Below are 17,426 nucleotides of genomic sequence, written 5' to 3' on the forward strand. Positions count from 1 at the left end.
GATTATGTTCTCAAATATAATTTCCGCAAGCACATATTTAAACTTGCCGCATTGCAACGCTACCGGTTCATGATGTGACTTATAATGCAGTAAATATCACGCACAGTTATTTAATATGGAGTGATCCAACTTCATAATAACATTCACTGAGCTCATTACATTATAATTTCTAGGTAATATATCTAGATAAAATATTCAGAAATATCTTGAAACTTTAATATATTTTCAAATGTGTTCATACTTGAATGTATAAAACGGCTTACAGTTCAAAATATTACAAATTATTTGTAAATTATTATTAATGAAAGTTAGTGAAAATGTTACCACGGAAACAACACTTTCCCTAATTTGCCAAAAGCAAACATCATTAGTAATGATATTCCATTCTGCACAAATAAAATTTGCCCGAATGTTGTTTGTTATATCATTACTGGCACTTTGCCGCTAATGACTAATTTCCACAAACTGTTTCCATGGATGCATACGGCCAAAGCTACATAAATATCACTAATGTGAGGCATAATGTTTAATGAGCATTATCATCACGAGTAAAATGTGATTGAAAGCATCTGTAGCCCTTCAGGCCGCATCGGATCTGAGTCACGTCTCCTGACACTGGATTTGTAGAGTTGCATCTACATATCAAAGCATCTGCTCAAGTGATGTGGAGGAGAAACACAGTGGGATGAGGGTCAAACAAAGGCTAGAGGCAGACGAGTATACTACAACCACAAACAGAAACATGTTCATCAATAATAATGTTTTTATAACTTAATGGGGAACTTAAGTTATAAAAACATGGGGAGCTTTTATCAAAGTTTGCCTGGGAATCAAGCCCATGACCTTGGCATCGCTACTGTACATCAGAGAGGAACATTATCAACAACTAATGGCTTCAATTATGTCTTTTCCTCACTCAAAGCTTATGCTCAACAGTGTAAATGCTCTTCAGACTTGGAATACAGTATGAATATCATATTTTTCAAATTTTTTGACCAAAAGTTGGTGTGAGAAACATGTCCGTGATGTTTTTAATTCTGGGGGATTTCAAAATGTTTGATGCCAAGGTCTCCCAAATTGTGATTCTATGTTCAATGTTTAAGACTGTGTTAAGTAAATTGCAATTATTTATTATAAACGTAATAATAATAATAATAAATTGAATTTGTATAGCGCTTTTCTCGAACTCAAAGTCGCTTTACAGTTTATAAAAAAAATAAAAAAAAAAATAAAAAAAAAACGGCTACGGATAGGCAGAGGTGAAGAGATGGGTCTTGAGGCGGGACTGGAAGATGGTGAGGGACTCAGAGGTGCGGATCTCATGGGGGAGGGAATTCCAGAGCCTGGGAGCTGCCCTGGAAAAGGCTCTGTCCCCAAAACTGCGGAGCTTCGATTTGTGGATGCGGAGGAGACCGGCTGTGGTGGATCTGAGGGACCGTGACGGTTGGTAGGGGGAGAGGAGGTCAGTGAGGTATGAGGGGGCCAGGTGGTGGATGGCTTTGTAGGTAAGGACCAGGGTTTTGTATGTGATCCGGTGGGAGATGGGAAGCCAGTGTAGTTGTTTTAGTACTGGAGTGATGTGGTGCCAAGATTTGGAGCGAGTGATGAGTCGGGCGGCTGCGTTCTGGACCAGTTGGAGTCTTTTTATGTAGGTTGAGCTGATACCAAGGAGTAGTGAGTTGCAGTAGTCCAGTCGTGAGGAGATGAAGGCGTGAATGAGTCTTTCAGCAGCAGGGGGTGTGAGTGAGGGTCTGATTTTGGCAACGTTGCGGAGGTGAAAGAAGGAGGTTTTAATGACATGACGGATGTGGGGCTCAAGGGAAAGGGTTGAGTCAAAAATCACGCCGAGGTTGCGGGCCTGGGGAGATGGGGAAACAATGGTGCCGTCGATGGTGAGAGTGGGGTTATTGGTATTTCTGAGTGTGGATTTGGAGCCTAAGAGGAGGAATTCTGTTTTATTGCAGTTAAGTTTGAGGAAGTTGTGTTGCATCCAGGTTTTAATAGCTGACAGACAGGAGTTGATGTGGGAGAGGGGAGGATTGGAGGGGGATTTGGTGCTGAGATAGATCTGGGTGTCATCGGCATAACAATGGAAGTTCAGGTTGTAGTGGCGGAGAATCTGACCAAGGGGGAGGATGTAGATGATGAAGAGGAGGGGGCCGAGTACGGAGCCTTGGGGAACGCCTTGGGTGACTGTGGCTGTGGCAGAGGTGTGGTTATGAAGAGAGATGAAGTGGGATCTGTTGGAGAGGTAGGAACGGAGCCAGCTGAGTGCAGTACCTTCGATTCCAAGGTCTTTGAGTCTGGTGAGCAGGATGTTATGGCTCACGGTATCGAAGGCTGCACTCAGGTCAAGAAGAATAAGAATGTTTAGGGAACCGGTGTCAGCAGAGGTGAGGAGGTCGTTGAGGACTTTGAGAAGAGCGGTTTCTGTGCTGTGGAGGGGGCGAAAACCAGATTGGAGGGGTTCAAATTGGTTATTGGCATGAAGATGGGTTTGTAATTGTGAGGCAACTATACGTTCCAGGGTTTTAGACAGAAAGGGGAGGTTGGATATTGGGCGGTAGTTGTTGAGGGAGGAGGGATCCAGACCAGGTTTTTTAAGGATTGGTGTGACAGCGGCAGTTTTGAAAGCAGAGGGGACAATTCCAAGGGACAGTGAGGAGTTGAAGAGGTTAGTGAGGTAGGGGCAGAGGACGGGGAGGCAGGACTTCAGAAGTGGAGTAGGGAGGGAGTCAAGTGAGCAGGTAGTGGGTTTGGAAGAGTTGATGAGTTTAGAGATTTCAGAAGTGGTGACCAAGTCAAACTGGGAGAGGAGGCAGTGCGGAGGAGGGGGAGGGAGGTCAAGAGGGATGGGGGGAGGAGGGCCAATGAAAGGTGCTGGAGTAGATACTGGGAGGTTGGATGCAGAGGATAGAGATTAATAAATGATGTTGATTTTATCAGCGAAAAAGTGAAGGAATGAGTTGCAGAGATCCGGAGTAGAGGTAGGGAGGGTGTTGGTCCGAGGTTTGATGAGGTTGTTCATTGTGGAGAAGAGGGTTCTGGGATTTGTACAGGGGTTGGTGAGGATGGTGGAGAGGTAAGTAGATTTGGCAGCAATGAGGGCATCTTTGTAGGCAATGAGGTGGAGTTTATAGGCTTCATGGTGGACTGTAAGAGATGTTTTTTTTGTCAGACGTTCAAGTTGGCGACCAGTTTGTTTTAATTTCCGGAGTGCAGGTGTGTACCAGGGTGACGAGGTGTTAAAAGTGACGGTTTTTGTTTTGAGGGGGGCCAGAGTGTTAAGGGAGGTACACAAAGCAGAGTTCAGGTGGTTTGTGAGATCATCAGGTGAGGTGAGGTTTGAGTCCAGGTGGAGAGTGGTAGAGAGCAGGTCAGAGAGATGGTGGGGATCAATAGATTTAAGGTTGCGGAAGGTGATTTCTCTGAGGAGGCGGGGGCATGGGGTTGGAGAAGGAATGGTGAACCGTATCAGTTTGTGATCAGAGAGGGGAAAGAGGCGAGGATGAAGGTCGAGCACTGGTTGGTTGGTGGAGCAAACCAGGTCGAGGATGTGTCCTTTTTCATGGGTGGGGAATGTGACATGTTGGGTGAGAGTAAAGTTGTCCAGTAAAATGGTGAATTCTGATGACAGCTTGCAGGTGGGCGAGTCAATGTGGATGTTTAAGTCACCGAGTAGCAGCAGACGTGGAGAGAGAGATGAGGCTAGTGTGAGGAGTTCAGTAAAATCAGAGAGGAAGGAGGGATTTGGTTTAGGTGGCCGGTAAATGAGGATAACTGTCATGGAGGAAAGAGCTTTGAAGGCGAGATATTCAAATGATGATACTGAGGGGAGGGTGAGTTCAGTGATCCGGAAGTTCTGATTGAAAATAACAGCGAGGCCACCTCCACGGCGGGAGGGGCGGGGTTTGCAGATGTAATTGTAGCCAGTGGGGGATGCTTGGTTGAGGGAGAAGAAGTCATTGGGTTGTTGCCAGGTTTCGGTGAGCAGAAGGAAATCCAGCGTGTTGTCGAGGATTAGTTCATGGAGTGCAGGAGCTTTATTGTTAAGCGATCGGGTGTTGAGTAGAGCAAAGTTTGCATGGTGAGAGGGTGGTGAGATGGGGGCAGGCTGGAAAGATCTGAGATTGTCCCAGATAACAGTACGTGTGGGGGGGTAATGCAGTTGAGGAGGGACAGTGAGTTGATTTGAAAAAGATTGGAGAGTGGGTATATGTGAAGTGCAAATAGCACTGTAGTCCAGTCCGGGTTTTCTGTGCAGCCTGACGGCACGCTCAGCTCCATGTGATCCAGCGGGGGAAGTGTTCCGATGACGTGGGAGAGTTGCGACAGAGCGTGCAGGTGACCAGATGGATGGAATGGATTGTACGTGGTGGAAGTAAACAAACTTGCGACGAAAGCTTCTGTGGATGTAACGGGGTCGACGTAGAAGTCCGAGCTGTTTGATGACTGGGATGCAGGATGGAAAGGAGTAGTTAATTAGTTCGACCAGTTGCAGAGTTGAATATTTGAACATGATGCCGAGCGGAGGGACTGAGAGCTCCGTGATAGCAGTTAGCGATGGATTAGAGACACAGAGATGGATGACTGATGTGAGTGCCAGAATGATCCACGGCATGACAGGAGAAGATTAATGTCTTGGTCAGGGCTCGCATCTGGTGGAGGTTACAGCAGCAGCAGTCACAGCGAGGCAGACAGGAGTTAGGTGAACGCGGGCAGCCAGTTAGCGGCTAACCGACGAGGCGACACTCGACAGTCCGGTCGAGGTGCCCAAGCGGCTTCGGGAACCAGCTGAAAGGCTGTCCAGAGGTAAAGAGGCTGTCCAGAGGTAGGGGTACAGTGAACACAAACAAAACAGGAACACAAGAGGGAATAGCAGACGGAGAAGCGGCGAATAAACAGCGCCAGCGTCCTCTCACGTCCGCACCGCGATGAATGGGTGAGGAGATCAGAAACGTAATCATGTACTAAAGTCGATATGTACACACTGTACAAAATGTTACTGCTATTGAATAAAAAAAATGATGCTAACAATATTACACAATATTTTTGAGCAGTGACGCTCAAAAGTGTGTGAGTTACAGTGACACACTTAGATATGTGTTTTCTCAAAAACACATAAATGACATTTAATTTAAATATTTCCTCTCCTTTTCTAGCCATGTGCAAAGCATGCTGGGAATTAACAATGGTGTCTCTAAATAAAGCTGCATAATTGAGCTAATTCTCTTCAAATAAATAGGTAGCCTTTTTTCTGAATGTTATCAGCTTAATCGGTTCCTCAATTCAAGCCTCAAAATTGTGTATGTTTCATAATTTTTTGGGGGGAAATGTATCTCCTGGTTTTATTAGTGAAATGTTCTTAATATTTTCTATACAACACTGAACCACAATTTTCTTAATAAAATATACACAATATTTTTAACTATCACCTTAATTTTTTTAATGAAAATGCCATGATTAATTTTTTGCAGTGCAGTATTAACTTCTAATTCTAAATCTAAATACATTTTTTTCAAAATAAATACAAATTCAAAGAAGATTTACTGAGAATATTGCCATAGAAAACATAGTGAGCAAGCTTAATATGACACGCACAACACAAGCACAATGTTTTTCTGCAGATTCGTTGTTACTATTAAAAACTGTGCATGTGGCAAGGTGAGCGATGCTGTGCCCTCGTTTAGTTTGTCGTTTTAAACAGGGGCAGGAGATTAAAAAGAGCATGTTAAAATAAACCACGCTCAGCTCAAGCATATCCTTTTGTTGCCTTCAAAACACTACAGAAAATAAAGGAAGACCAGAGCAAATCATGGCGGAGCCTTTCTGAAAAAATGTAATCCACGGCTGTCCTTCCGCCTGTGGAGAAGATTGTGTTCTTGCTGAAAATAAGTGCACTATCTCCCATTTCTTTGAGCTTTACCAAACCACTCAGAGCATAAAAGCACAGGCATAGAAAATGTTTGCATGCAGCCGACTTCTGGTTTCAGGAACGTCACAAGGGAAATTGACTAAACTCATTTTCAGCTCATCTAGCTATATCAAAATGACACTTAAACCCCATTTATTCTTTTTTTTTTTAATGTTTTAAATAGGTTTAAACAGGCTACTAATAAAGTTAATTGTTGATGCATGAAACAACTAGAACTAGAAATCACAATCAGGGGTGTGTGTCCTGACAACGACATAACTCGCTGCGTAAACACCGTAGACAAAAGGTCGGAACTGCAAGATGTAAACACAAATGTGTGAGAAAAAAAAGTCATAACTGTGAGATACAAAGTAGCGAAAACAAGTGTCCATAACTATGAATAAACTACAATATTAAAAAATGGCATTCAACAGTGTGATGTCATTATTGTCCGGTTTAAGGTCTGTTTTGTTTTGGTTTTGTTTGTTCCAAGTTCCTGTGTTTATTTCCTGTCTTCATTAGTTGACATAGTGTGTGACTTTCGGTATGTTTACACGATAACAATGTATTAAAAACTTAAACAACGATAACAGTATTGTTTTCAAAAGTTTGTGTTTTCAGGCCCCCAAAATGCCATTGTCGTGTAAATGAACAGCCAAGAAAAATTGTAGCTGAAAATGGTGTGGTGTAAACGGCCTCTAGTTAGCAGGCTACTGTGTCACCTGGGCCTTGTTAACTCACTCATTTCAGCTATGTTTACACGGAAACGATCTGAAGAGAAAACGCAAAAGTGGCGTTGCGTTATCACTTTTTATTCTGCGTTTAGACGAGCGTTATGGGGGGAAAACTGTGCATATGGTGATGCAAAAGTGTGTGAAATTGGATGTAGTGCGCACTCCAGGCGGCTAGGTGGCGATGTGGAGCACTGAAAGTAAAAGAGACGCTGACACAGTTTTTCATGTTTAATACGGTAAAGCTGCTGCTTTAACCCTCGGTGCTCTTCGCCTGTCGCTCAGATTTTTTATTTATTTTTGTCAATGAAATTAATGCTATATTTTAGTTTGATAATGTTTTGTTATTTTCCTGTACTGGCGCATGCCTGTGACGTAAACGCGTACGCGACGCCTTCACTGTCTAGCAGACTTTCGCGTTTTTACCGTTTTTACCCCTTTAGACGGGAACGCGGCGGTGGAGCGTTTTTAAGATTTCCACTCTGGAGGGTGATTTCACTTTTTTGCGTTTTTAAGCCCCAAAAACGCCGTCGCCGTGTAAACGAAAGGCACATCCGATACAATATTTTTACGTTTTCACCCGCGAGCGTTCTCATGTAAACAGGGCCTCAGTCTCTTTATACTCCTTTCAGTTTAGTTATTTGTGCATGATGCCTGTTTTAAGTGTTTGTTCTGTTCGTGCATCTTGATCTCTCTCCTGAGTGTTAATTTGAGTTATAGTTTTTTTTAAAGTTTTACAGCTGCAACTGTGGTTGAGATCAGTTGTGTAAAACAGCCAAGGTGTGTTTCCACACGAAGCATCTGTCTTTATTTTCAGACAGTGAAATGTTTTTCCGGGGGTTTGACAGTGGTGGTGAAGTGCTGGGATTCGCGCTGACACACAACATAATAAAGTTAATAAAGATGAAGTGTTTTATGTTCATCAGAAGAACTGCTGGGCCGCATCGCACATCTCATGTAAGTGAGAGTGAGAGCTGGAAATGGTCATGAAAGCAGTTGTGTAGGCTATAAATGAAACGTGAGGCTCTTTGAGAAATGTGTTTGCTTAACGAAATCACTTTAGACCAAAAAAGTGCTACAAAACATAACTGATGTGTCTTGAAATTATCACAGAATACCGCTAGAGTGCAAGTATGTCTGTTTTCATTCATTTTCTCTTTAAAAAAACCCAGCTCCAACATCCTTACAAAAGGATTTTAAGCAGAAAAGTGTTTGCAGGTCGAAATACCGGCTCTGTTGGCTCTTATGAGGGGATGGACAATGCATCCATTACGACTGACAATCAAATGATATGTTAGGGTACAATATAAAACTTGATTTGAAAGTGTTCATGTGCTTTAGTGAGAACTGGAACCAGTGAATGTTACCAAAGCTTAAACGTGCACAAAGACACAAACTCACCTGAAGGTCATCTGAAAGACTTGTCCCAGGATCACTTGTTGGCTTTTATTATTGTACCCACGAAGCATCTCATTGAAGAGTGTGTCGTTGAAGCGTGAGTCTTGTCTCACACACTTGGGTCCTTCACAGTGATCGGCCAGAAGAAGACAGGAGCGGCCGTCAGCTGCGAGCTTGTATTCCTGCACACACCTGAGAGACACACACACACACACACACACACACACACACACACACACACACACACACACACACACACACACACACACACACACACACACACACACACACACACACACACACACACACACACACACACACACACACACACACACACACACACACACACACACACACACACACACACACACAGTGACAGCGTTGAGAGGTCATTCAGCCAATAAAACTATAGTAAACTAAATATATGATAATGTCTTTACTGTCACTTTTGATTAATTTAATGCATCTTTGGTGATTCAAAGTATTAATTAATCCATTCTCTGGATGTACGGACAGTTGTACTGCAATTATTACATTGATTAAAATAATAATTTTTTAGCTAACTGTGATTTGTATATGTGCATATTTGAAACACATAACTTAGACAGTCACCTCTGTTAACAGATCACACTAAATTGTAATGTGGTCTCTTTTGTAATGTGGCATTTTCTGTAAAGCTGCTTTGAAACGATGTGTATGAAATAAATGTGAATTTAATTGAATTTGAGCTTTTTATTGTAAACAATATAATTTTTTTTGACGATCCCAAACATTTATCTGTACAATAACTGATTGTGAAAGTATAAGTAAATTTTATTTAATAATTGTTGCATATTTTACACATTATATATGTTCTTGTAGAACATCAGCATTTGCAGAAGGGAGACCGACTCGATTATGTCCTTCACAATGATTCATGGGAACACATGATGGCTGCTGAGTTGGTTTACCATTTGATCTCCATTTTCACCATCATCTCCATGTTCTAACTAAATGTATGTGCTTGGATTGAAATGCACACACTCACCCGCAGAACATGAGCACATTGCTGGATGTCGGGTCATCGGGAAGAGGAACCAGTTGCTGAAGACACAACTGCTCACAGCCACCGTTGAACCCGTCCGTACAGTCTGTTCCCAGCGAGTAGTCATAGCAACCCGAACCATCCTTCATGGGCCTCAATCCTTCTGGGCACTGCGAATGATTTGAGATGAGAGAGATGGACACAGAGATCAACATCAGCGTGCCGGTCTGGACCTTCGGTTACCAGGTAACAATAAAAACTCCTGAGACAGTGTGTATTCCCAGTGGGGTGTTATTATGTGATGAACAAAGCAGTTTCTCAGGAAGGAAAGGGTGTTAATGAGGGTTGCCAAGGCAGCGCCATATAATTCAGGAAAAGAACCACAGCCTCAGTCAGACACCCATTACACACACATGCCAAACTGACCAGCCCACATGTTCAGAGGCAAGAGAAAGACCAATTAGATCATTATTTTATTTATAAGAAAATGTGCATGTGCAAAAGAAGAGGATGCTTGTGTCACGACGGGGCAGGAAAGGAAGAGGAGACGAGGATCTAATGTGCAGCTTTACTGCTATTACCAAAAATAGTAAAGAATATAACTAACGGATACAGAGAGGCAGGCAAATGCAACAGCTTTACAAACAAGTGCAATAATAACACTCAACCAGAAAGTGAGGAAACTGCATTAAACACAAAGGTAAACAAGGAACTCAACAAGACACAGGTGATGATAATAATTACTATTGAAACAAACTAGTATTGGAGACCAAAGTAACTAAACACAGGAAATAATGATAACATAAACTAAGCATCCCAGACGGCAACATAGTGTCTGCCCAGATCCGGCCCACGTGGATACACAACGTACGAGATGTGGGCCGACACTATGTTGCTGTCTGGGATGCGTTTAAATCCATTGTTAGGCTTAGGCTGCATCTGAAATCACACACTTCCCCACTATTTAGTAGGTGAAAAACAGTATGTGACAAAAGAAGTATGTCGAATTCACAGTACTCAAAAAGTTGTCCCAGATGGCCTACTTCTGTTGAGATTCTGTAGTGTGCATTCGATGGACACTTTACTATCCCATGAGGCCACGAGAGAAGGATTTATGAAGTGACGCAACTGACGCTGTAGGTCACATAACAATATGGTGTTTGTAGTACGTCCGGATTACATTCATACTACACACATTCACACTATATAGAACATACTTTTTAGTTCTCACAAAGTAAGGACTCATTCAAAAAACCCACTCAATTTCAGACGCAGCCATAGAGACATAGAGACAGAGCGTAACGCGTCAATATCTGAAGACCACGCCCACCGGGGGAAAACAATCCAACCGTCTGCATTGACTCTGCATTGCGAGAGCGTCCTCCTTGTCATTTCTTGTTTCTAACTAAAGACAGAAAAATGCTTAAAAGCTGCTGTGTGACGAGGTGTACAGTAAACAAGCTAAGAAACCCAGAAATAAGTTTTTATAAGCTGTCAACCTCAAAAAAACGAGTGTTTAAGAACATAAAAGTAGAGACAGGCTGGAACGAATGGGTAAATTGTGGGATCCTGACAATCAGTATGCAGTAAAAACACAGTTACGTGTGCAGTAAGTTAAACATTTGGTCACTGGTGAGTCAAATATCCAATGTCAGTTTTATATATTATATTTCTGTAAGATAAGCGATCCTGTGTTGGCGATGATGTTCTCCTCCTGCGGGCGTACGTTAGTTCTCAGAGTAATGAGACACGTTACGCACTCTCTCAACTGGCTGTATCCTCTTTTATGTCCTTAAAGGGTTAGTTCACCCAAAAATGAAAATAATGTCATTAATGACTCACCCTCATGTCGTTCTAAGCCCGTAAGACCTCCGTTCATCTTCGGGACACAGTTTAAGATATTTTAGATTTAGTCCGAGAGCTTTCTGTCCGTCCATTGAAACTGTATATACAGTATACTGTCCATGTCCATAAAGGTAATAAAAAGATCATCAAAGTCAAAGACGCTGCTGACGTAAGACGCTGAAGACGTGTTATCTGGTGCGCCCGAGCTTCGTTTACAGTCTGAGGGAGACGCACGCTATATTCAAGCTATTCTACATTGTTTGCGTGGATATCATTTTTTTAATGGTGCGTAAATGTGCATGTCGCGGATGAGACACTTTTACAGCGTGCGTTTCCCTCAGACTGTAAATGAAGCTCGGGGGCACCAGATAACACGTCATCAGCGTAACTGTGAAGGATTGACAACAGACCCGGGAGAGAATACAATGCTGAATAAAGTCTTATTTTGTGTTATTTTTGGACCAAAAAGTATTTTCGATGCTTCAAAAACTTCTAACTAACCCACTGATGTCACATGGACTACTGTGATGATGTCTTTATTAACTTTATGGACATGGACAGTATACTGTATATACAGTTTCAATGGAGGGACAGAAAGCTCCCGGACTAAATCTAAAATATCTTAAACTGTGTTCCGAAGATGAACGGAGGTCTTACGGGCTTAGAACGACATGAGGGTGAGTCATTAATGACATTATTTTCATTTTTGGGTGAACTAACCCTTTAAACACTCGTTTTTTGGGGGTGAACAGCTTATAAAAACTTATTTCTGGGTTTCTTAGCTTGTTTGCTGTACACCTCGTCACACAGCAGCTTTTAGGCATTTTTCTGTCTTTAGTTAGAAGCAAGAAATGACAAGGAGGCAGCCTCTCGCAATGCTAAGTCAATGGAGACGGTTGGATTGTTTCCCCCCCTCCGGTGTGGGCTTGGCCTAAATACGCTCTGTCTCTATACACTCGCAATCTTCCCTAAGCACTTTCCCTCTGGGAATCCCCGCCACCATTTTGAAACGCGTTCAATTTCGTCAAGTGGGTGAGGGAAGTTTATTTGGACAGACCCTCGACCCCTCGATTTTGACAGAGGGAGTGAGTCTACTCATGTTTAAACTTTAGGCAGATCCATAGACCACAATGCAACATGATTGTGACGTCAAAACAGGAAGTTGCAGCTAGACGGAGGGAAGTTAGAGAGAGAAGGACTTAATGCCCCGCTATACTTCAAGTGAAATAGAAGAACGAACTGATGTGACGTCATTTCGAAGAAAATCAGGCCAAAACGAACTTCGTTCTGAGTTTGTTTTGGGAGTTCAAAACAGCGTGCCAGAGCGAACTTTCCACTTGTCTGTGGCGATTACGTAATAGGTCGATGTGTGTTGAGCACATGAGCACATGGCTGTTTATAGTAGAAAATTCTGATGAAACGAGACATGGACACTGTTTTTCATGTTTAATGCAGTGAAACTGCTTGATTTTAAGTGCTATATAAATAAACAAATATGACGTGACTGCTAAGCCCCTTTCACACAGAGATTCCGGAAAATACACAGATAATGTGTCCCGGGATCGTTTGATTTTGGTTCATTCACACTGCCAGTGTGACACACATCCCGGTAAGATCCCGTAAAAACACGTGACGTCAGGATGAGACGTGTAACGTACTCGTGGAAAACATGAACACTAGCACATCATAGCGTCCCATTCCACAAGCTGGCGAGCGCTCTCAGCTTCAGCGGATAGTGAGGAGCTCCTGGTCTCCGCTTCGGTCCAGTTTGCATAAATGTTTTCGTTCTTTCTTTGTTGACGACGAACACACACGTTCTAGAGTCGCGCGATGGCACGAGCGTCATCACTACGACACACACACCCCTTACGGCATTGATCCTGGCTTTTGTTCACACAGGGCGCGTTCCGGGACTGATCCCGGCAATGTTACGAGCTCCCCGACCCGGGATCAATGCCGGCATCAATCCCGGGACGTGTTTGCGTTCACACAGAAGGCACTTTGGCAATTTCCCGATAATTTCCCGGGATCAAAGTGCTGTGTGAAAGGGGCTCGAGAGTGGCGAATTGCAGAGCCTGTGCAAACATATCCACTAGGGGTGTGCAAAGCAGGCGATATTTGTATCTGTATTTGTATTTGTTGAGGGGGGAAAAGTATTTGTATTTGTATTCGAGTAAAATTCAAAATAGGCGTAAAAATCGTAATCGTACATTTTTTTTTTCCGTTACACTTCTAATTTACGTTATAGTGTAAGTATTCTTTAATTATATCCATAATAATAATTATGGATATGCAATATTGGTTGATGTTTTTTCCATAAATCCAGCAATGAAACAAGGAATGTAATTGAAAAGAAAATAACATAACAGCCATTACCTCATCCATGGTTAAACAACTAATAAAATACCATTGTGAACATTATGAAGCACAGCCTACATCTTGCTGTCTGTCGACATACTTAAACGTACCATATAACTCCCACACGTGCATACGATTCGACACAACTACACAAGCATTTTTAAACTTTTTAACCGAACGTTAACGTTACTCTGTCATAAGCCTGTTGTCTAAATTACCGCGCTAAACAGCTGACGTTACGTAAACAGAGCGAGCATGAGAGCACCTGACTGCACAGACGTCAATAATGCAGCGTAATGGAATAATCTCCCGATTAAACTCCGCTTCTCGAAAGTTATAACCTGCCTGAGGAACCCAGTTAAGGTACAAACATCTATTCAACAAAAATAGTGATGGAGTTGAGTGTTTTTTCGCTCAGCCGAGCGCTCTCTGTTGCTGTGTGGACCAGCCTGTGTCCGTCACTCACTCATCCGGGCGTCGTGCACTGCGGGCTCATGAGGAAACGCAGCTTTTTGATATAAAGTTTTTCTTGTTCCCGAATACAAATATTTTTTAAAGTATTTGTTCGAAATAAGTATTTGTAAAAAACACGTTATTTGTGCCTTTCCGAATACCGTATTCGGGTTCGGCTCCACCCCTAATATCCACGTTGCTATGATGAACTTTTGCTTTTCTTATGCTTTATTATTATTTTTTTTGCTGTTTTCTCAATTGTGTTGTGTGATTATTTTGTTATTGAGCACGCAGCAAATATTTGCATGTTCATCTAACCGTCGCTCTCAGCAGTGTGGGCGGAGTCAGGTGTTCGATAACAGTATATCGCTGCTAACGTATTCCGAACTTCGTTTTACCCCTGAACAAATAACTTTGCTTGTAGTATATTGTGGCCTTTACAGTCCAAATGTGACAGTTTGTCAGGGTGTTGTCATGTGGTTGCTAGAGTATCCTTACATGCCAAACTGGCTGTTTACACGACACCGTTTTCAACTAAAAACTTTTTATGCGTTTTGATCGTTCATTTACGACGACGGCGTTTTGGGTGCCTGAAAAAGCAAAAACATGAAAACAGGTTTCAAAGTGCAGGTTTTTGAAAACGTTCTACGTGTAAACAACAAAAACGCAAATCTCTGAAGATGATGACAACATTCACATACATATTATGTGTTCAGTCTATATGTATAGTCGTTTTCGCGGATCCGTGTGAATGAGGATCGTTTTGACAATGTTGTCGTCTGTACGCGGAAAACTCAAAAGAAAAACGTCTCCGCTTTAAAGGAGAACTCCGGTCAATTTTAACATTGAGCTCAATTTTTAGTAAATTTGGAGTGCTGTCAATACAGAGAACAACGACAAAAATCGGTGTTGCCTACACCGTGTTATCCTATTTAAAAAATTTGCACCCTGTTGACTTCAATGGGGCAAGTTTTAAACCTGCTTTTATTTCTCTTATCATCCTTGATGTGTCATACAAGTGCCCAGCCATGTTAGATGATTCCTTCAGAGTGAGTGTGTGTTCAACACGAGTGAATCTGACTGCAGTAGATGTGAAAGATATTAATAAAAATTATGTTATATCAGCCAGCGCACATACCTGTATTTAGTTCCTGTTTTCGGGGGAAGTCCAAAGTAGTCGATTGTCGAGTTCACGCGCGTGATCATAGTAACTAATCCTATGCGCGTGAACTCGACAATCGACTACTTTGGACTTCGACCGAAAACAGGAACTAAATACAGGTATTTGCGCTGGCTGAAATAACATCATTTTTATTAATATCTTTCACATCTACTGCAGTCAGATTCACTCGTGTTCACTCTGAAGGAATCACTCAACGTGGCTGGGCACTTGTAATGACACATCAAGGATGATAAGACTAAGAACTGGTTAAGTTTAAAACTTGCCCCATTCAAGTCAATAGGGTGTAAATTTTAAAAAGAGGATAACACTGTATAGGCAACACAGATTTTCGTCGTTGTTCTCTGTATTGACAGCACTCCAAATTTACTAAAAATTAAGCTCAATGTTAAAATTGACCGGAGTTCTCCTTTAAGCATATCAGTGTCGTGTAAAAGACCCCTGAGTCTCTGTGATGTGGCTCGGGTCCCTCCTTTAATGTTTCATGTTCTGTATCATTCGTCTGGTTGAAAATTGTAAATCCAGTTCTGATATTTGAGGTATAATGCATGGTGCACAAATAGCGTGGGGCGACTTGCACTGCAAAGTTAGAGGTTTGGGATTTGCGAAAGTTATTTTTTTCCTTTTTTTCACTTAGGGGTAAAACTTTGGCTCAATCCCAATTCACCCCTTGCCCTGCCCCTTGTTTTTGAGTGTACCCCTTGGCCCTTAAAACAGAGTTACAATGGCCAAGGGGTTGAAATATTCCCCTACGAAATGGAACGACCCTTCATAAACCCGATACGTCATCAGTCGTCGATGATGGCTCTGACGTTATGGAAGCGACAAGGTTTTACAGGATTTCTTCATGACAATGACTGACAACGATACCATTATGCCGTCCTCCACTGTGGCAATCTCAGTCGTATGGGCTGCTGGTAGTGTAAAGCGAAAGTAAATGTTTCAATGTGAAATACATGGCTATAATTGAGTTATTGACTGTGTTGTGTTTAACTTACACGATAACCACGCGATGCCAGACTGATTCACTCGCTTTATACAGACATGTGAGAACAAATGCTTCTTAGTTTAGTTTAGTTTAGCTTCATTAACGCTACCAGGTTACTAACGTTAGTAGCGAAGCAAGCAACACTGTCTGCCTGGTTACCGAGGCAACATGCTAGCGGCTGAATTAGCGATCTCTTTTTTATGATTGTTTTGAAGAAAACCACCATATTAGGAAATACTTACATTTGTGACTTTCTTTCACCGTTTGTGAAGCCATCTCGCCGGTGATTCGCAAAGCATTCTACGAACTTTCTCGTAGCCCTCCGCTCGGAGTGTGCCTCTGAGAAATCTCCGTTTCAAGGGCTATGTAGCGCTACCCCTTCGCCCTACCCCTCTATCGCAACAAGAATCGGGACACCCTACCCCTTGAACGCGCTAAACGGAGGGTTAGGGCCAAGGGGTGAATTGGGATTGAGCCGAAGTACGTAAAACCTGAGGTCTGATTTTGTTCAAAATAATGTCACAGTGTGTTAGTATATGATGGCCTAAAGCACGGTAAGCCGTAGATAACTGTGAGAGTGTCCGCTAAGGCTGGCACAGGTAAGGTAGCTTTTTTTTAAAATCAGTTTCTGCTTTATGTAAATCTTGATGTTTAATCATTGCTTGAGGGATCCCAACCGGAAGAATCATCGTTGAGAGAGATGAGTGTTTTCGGTACTGATGCACAGATAGATTGTCAATGAAAGAGAAATTTGAATAAGATGACAGTCAACATCGGCCAGAGGCGCTCAACACACTTCATGTTCATTACACATGTATCTCGTATCTGTCCTGCGGGAGAAGATGTGCTCGGAGATAACACATGATGGAGTCCATCTGCTGACGATGACATTATACTGGCGTGACATTAATGACTCACGTTTTATATGAATATACTTACATATGAAGCAAGCACAAATATGATCCACTGAAATGGCAATTGTAGTCTGGCAGTGTTTCCATCACAATTTATTTCTAGAAGATCTACAGACCAACATGAGTGGATGAAAAGCCGTGAAAGGAATGATCTGTAGTGCAGACATGAATGTCATGAATAAAATTACACACCCAAATCACAAGATAAAAATAAATAAATAAATAAACAAATATTGCAAAAAATATTATTATTAAATATTCATATTATTAAGCTTAAATCCAATACATTAAAGAAGCATACTTTAATAATAACAACTAATAACAGTAATATGAATGATTATTATTTTTAACAACTATAACAGTAAGTTTTTATACTATTTATGTATTTAATTAAATAGGTTAAAATGTAGTTTGTGACGTCAGAAACACCAGCGATTTCAAACCGTGTTTTTGAGACTGTCTTTGGTTCACTGCAGTTTTAAGCAGAAAATACTCAGCAATGCTGTCGACTTATGAACTTACATGGTTTGTCTTAAAGCAGATTAAAAACACCATATAGACATAAAAATTAAACAGCTGAAGCATAATGACGATGAACATGGAAATAAAGGAAAATTAACA

The 17,426-nt window shown here is 41.9% G+C and overlaps 1 protein-coding gene across 2 annotated transcripts in view; it reads right to left on the reverse strand.

Annotated features, from left to right (window-relative positions):
- Nucleotides 1-17,426, reverse strand: part of astn2 (astrotactin 2) — a 506,843-nt gene that overhangs the window by 141,344 nt on the left and 348,073 nt on the right. For both annotated transcript variants that reach the window (XM_079606411.1, XM_079606410.1), the window contains 2 exons: nucleotides 9,071-9,237; nucleotides 8,047-8,235 (listed from right to left, as the gene is read on the reverse strand). In XM_079606411.1, the coding sequence (XP_079462537.1) occupies nucleotides 8,047-8,235; nucleotides 9,071-9,237 (356 nt within the window). The remainder of the gene's footprint in view (nucleotides 1-8,046; nucleotides 8,236-9,070; nucleotides 9,238-17,426) is intronic.

Source organism: Phoxinus phoxinus, assembly GCF_949152265.1.
Source record: "Phoxinus phoxinus genome assembly, chromosome: 3".
NCBI lineage: Eukaryota > Metazoa > Chordata > Actinopteri > Cypriniformes > Leuciscidae > Phoxinus > Phoxinus phoxinus.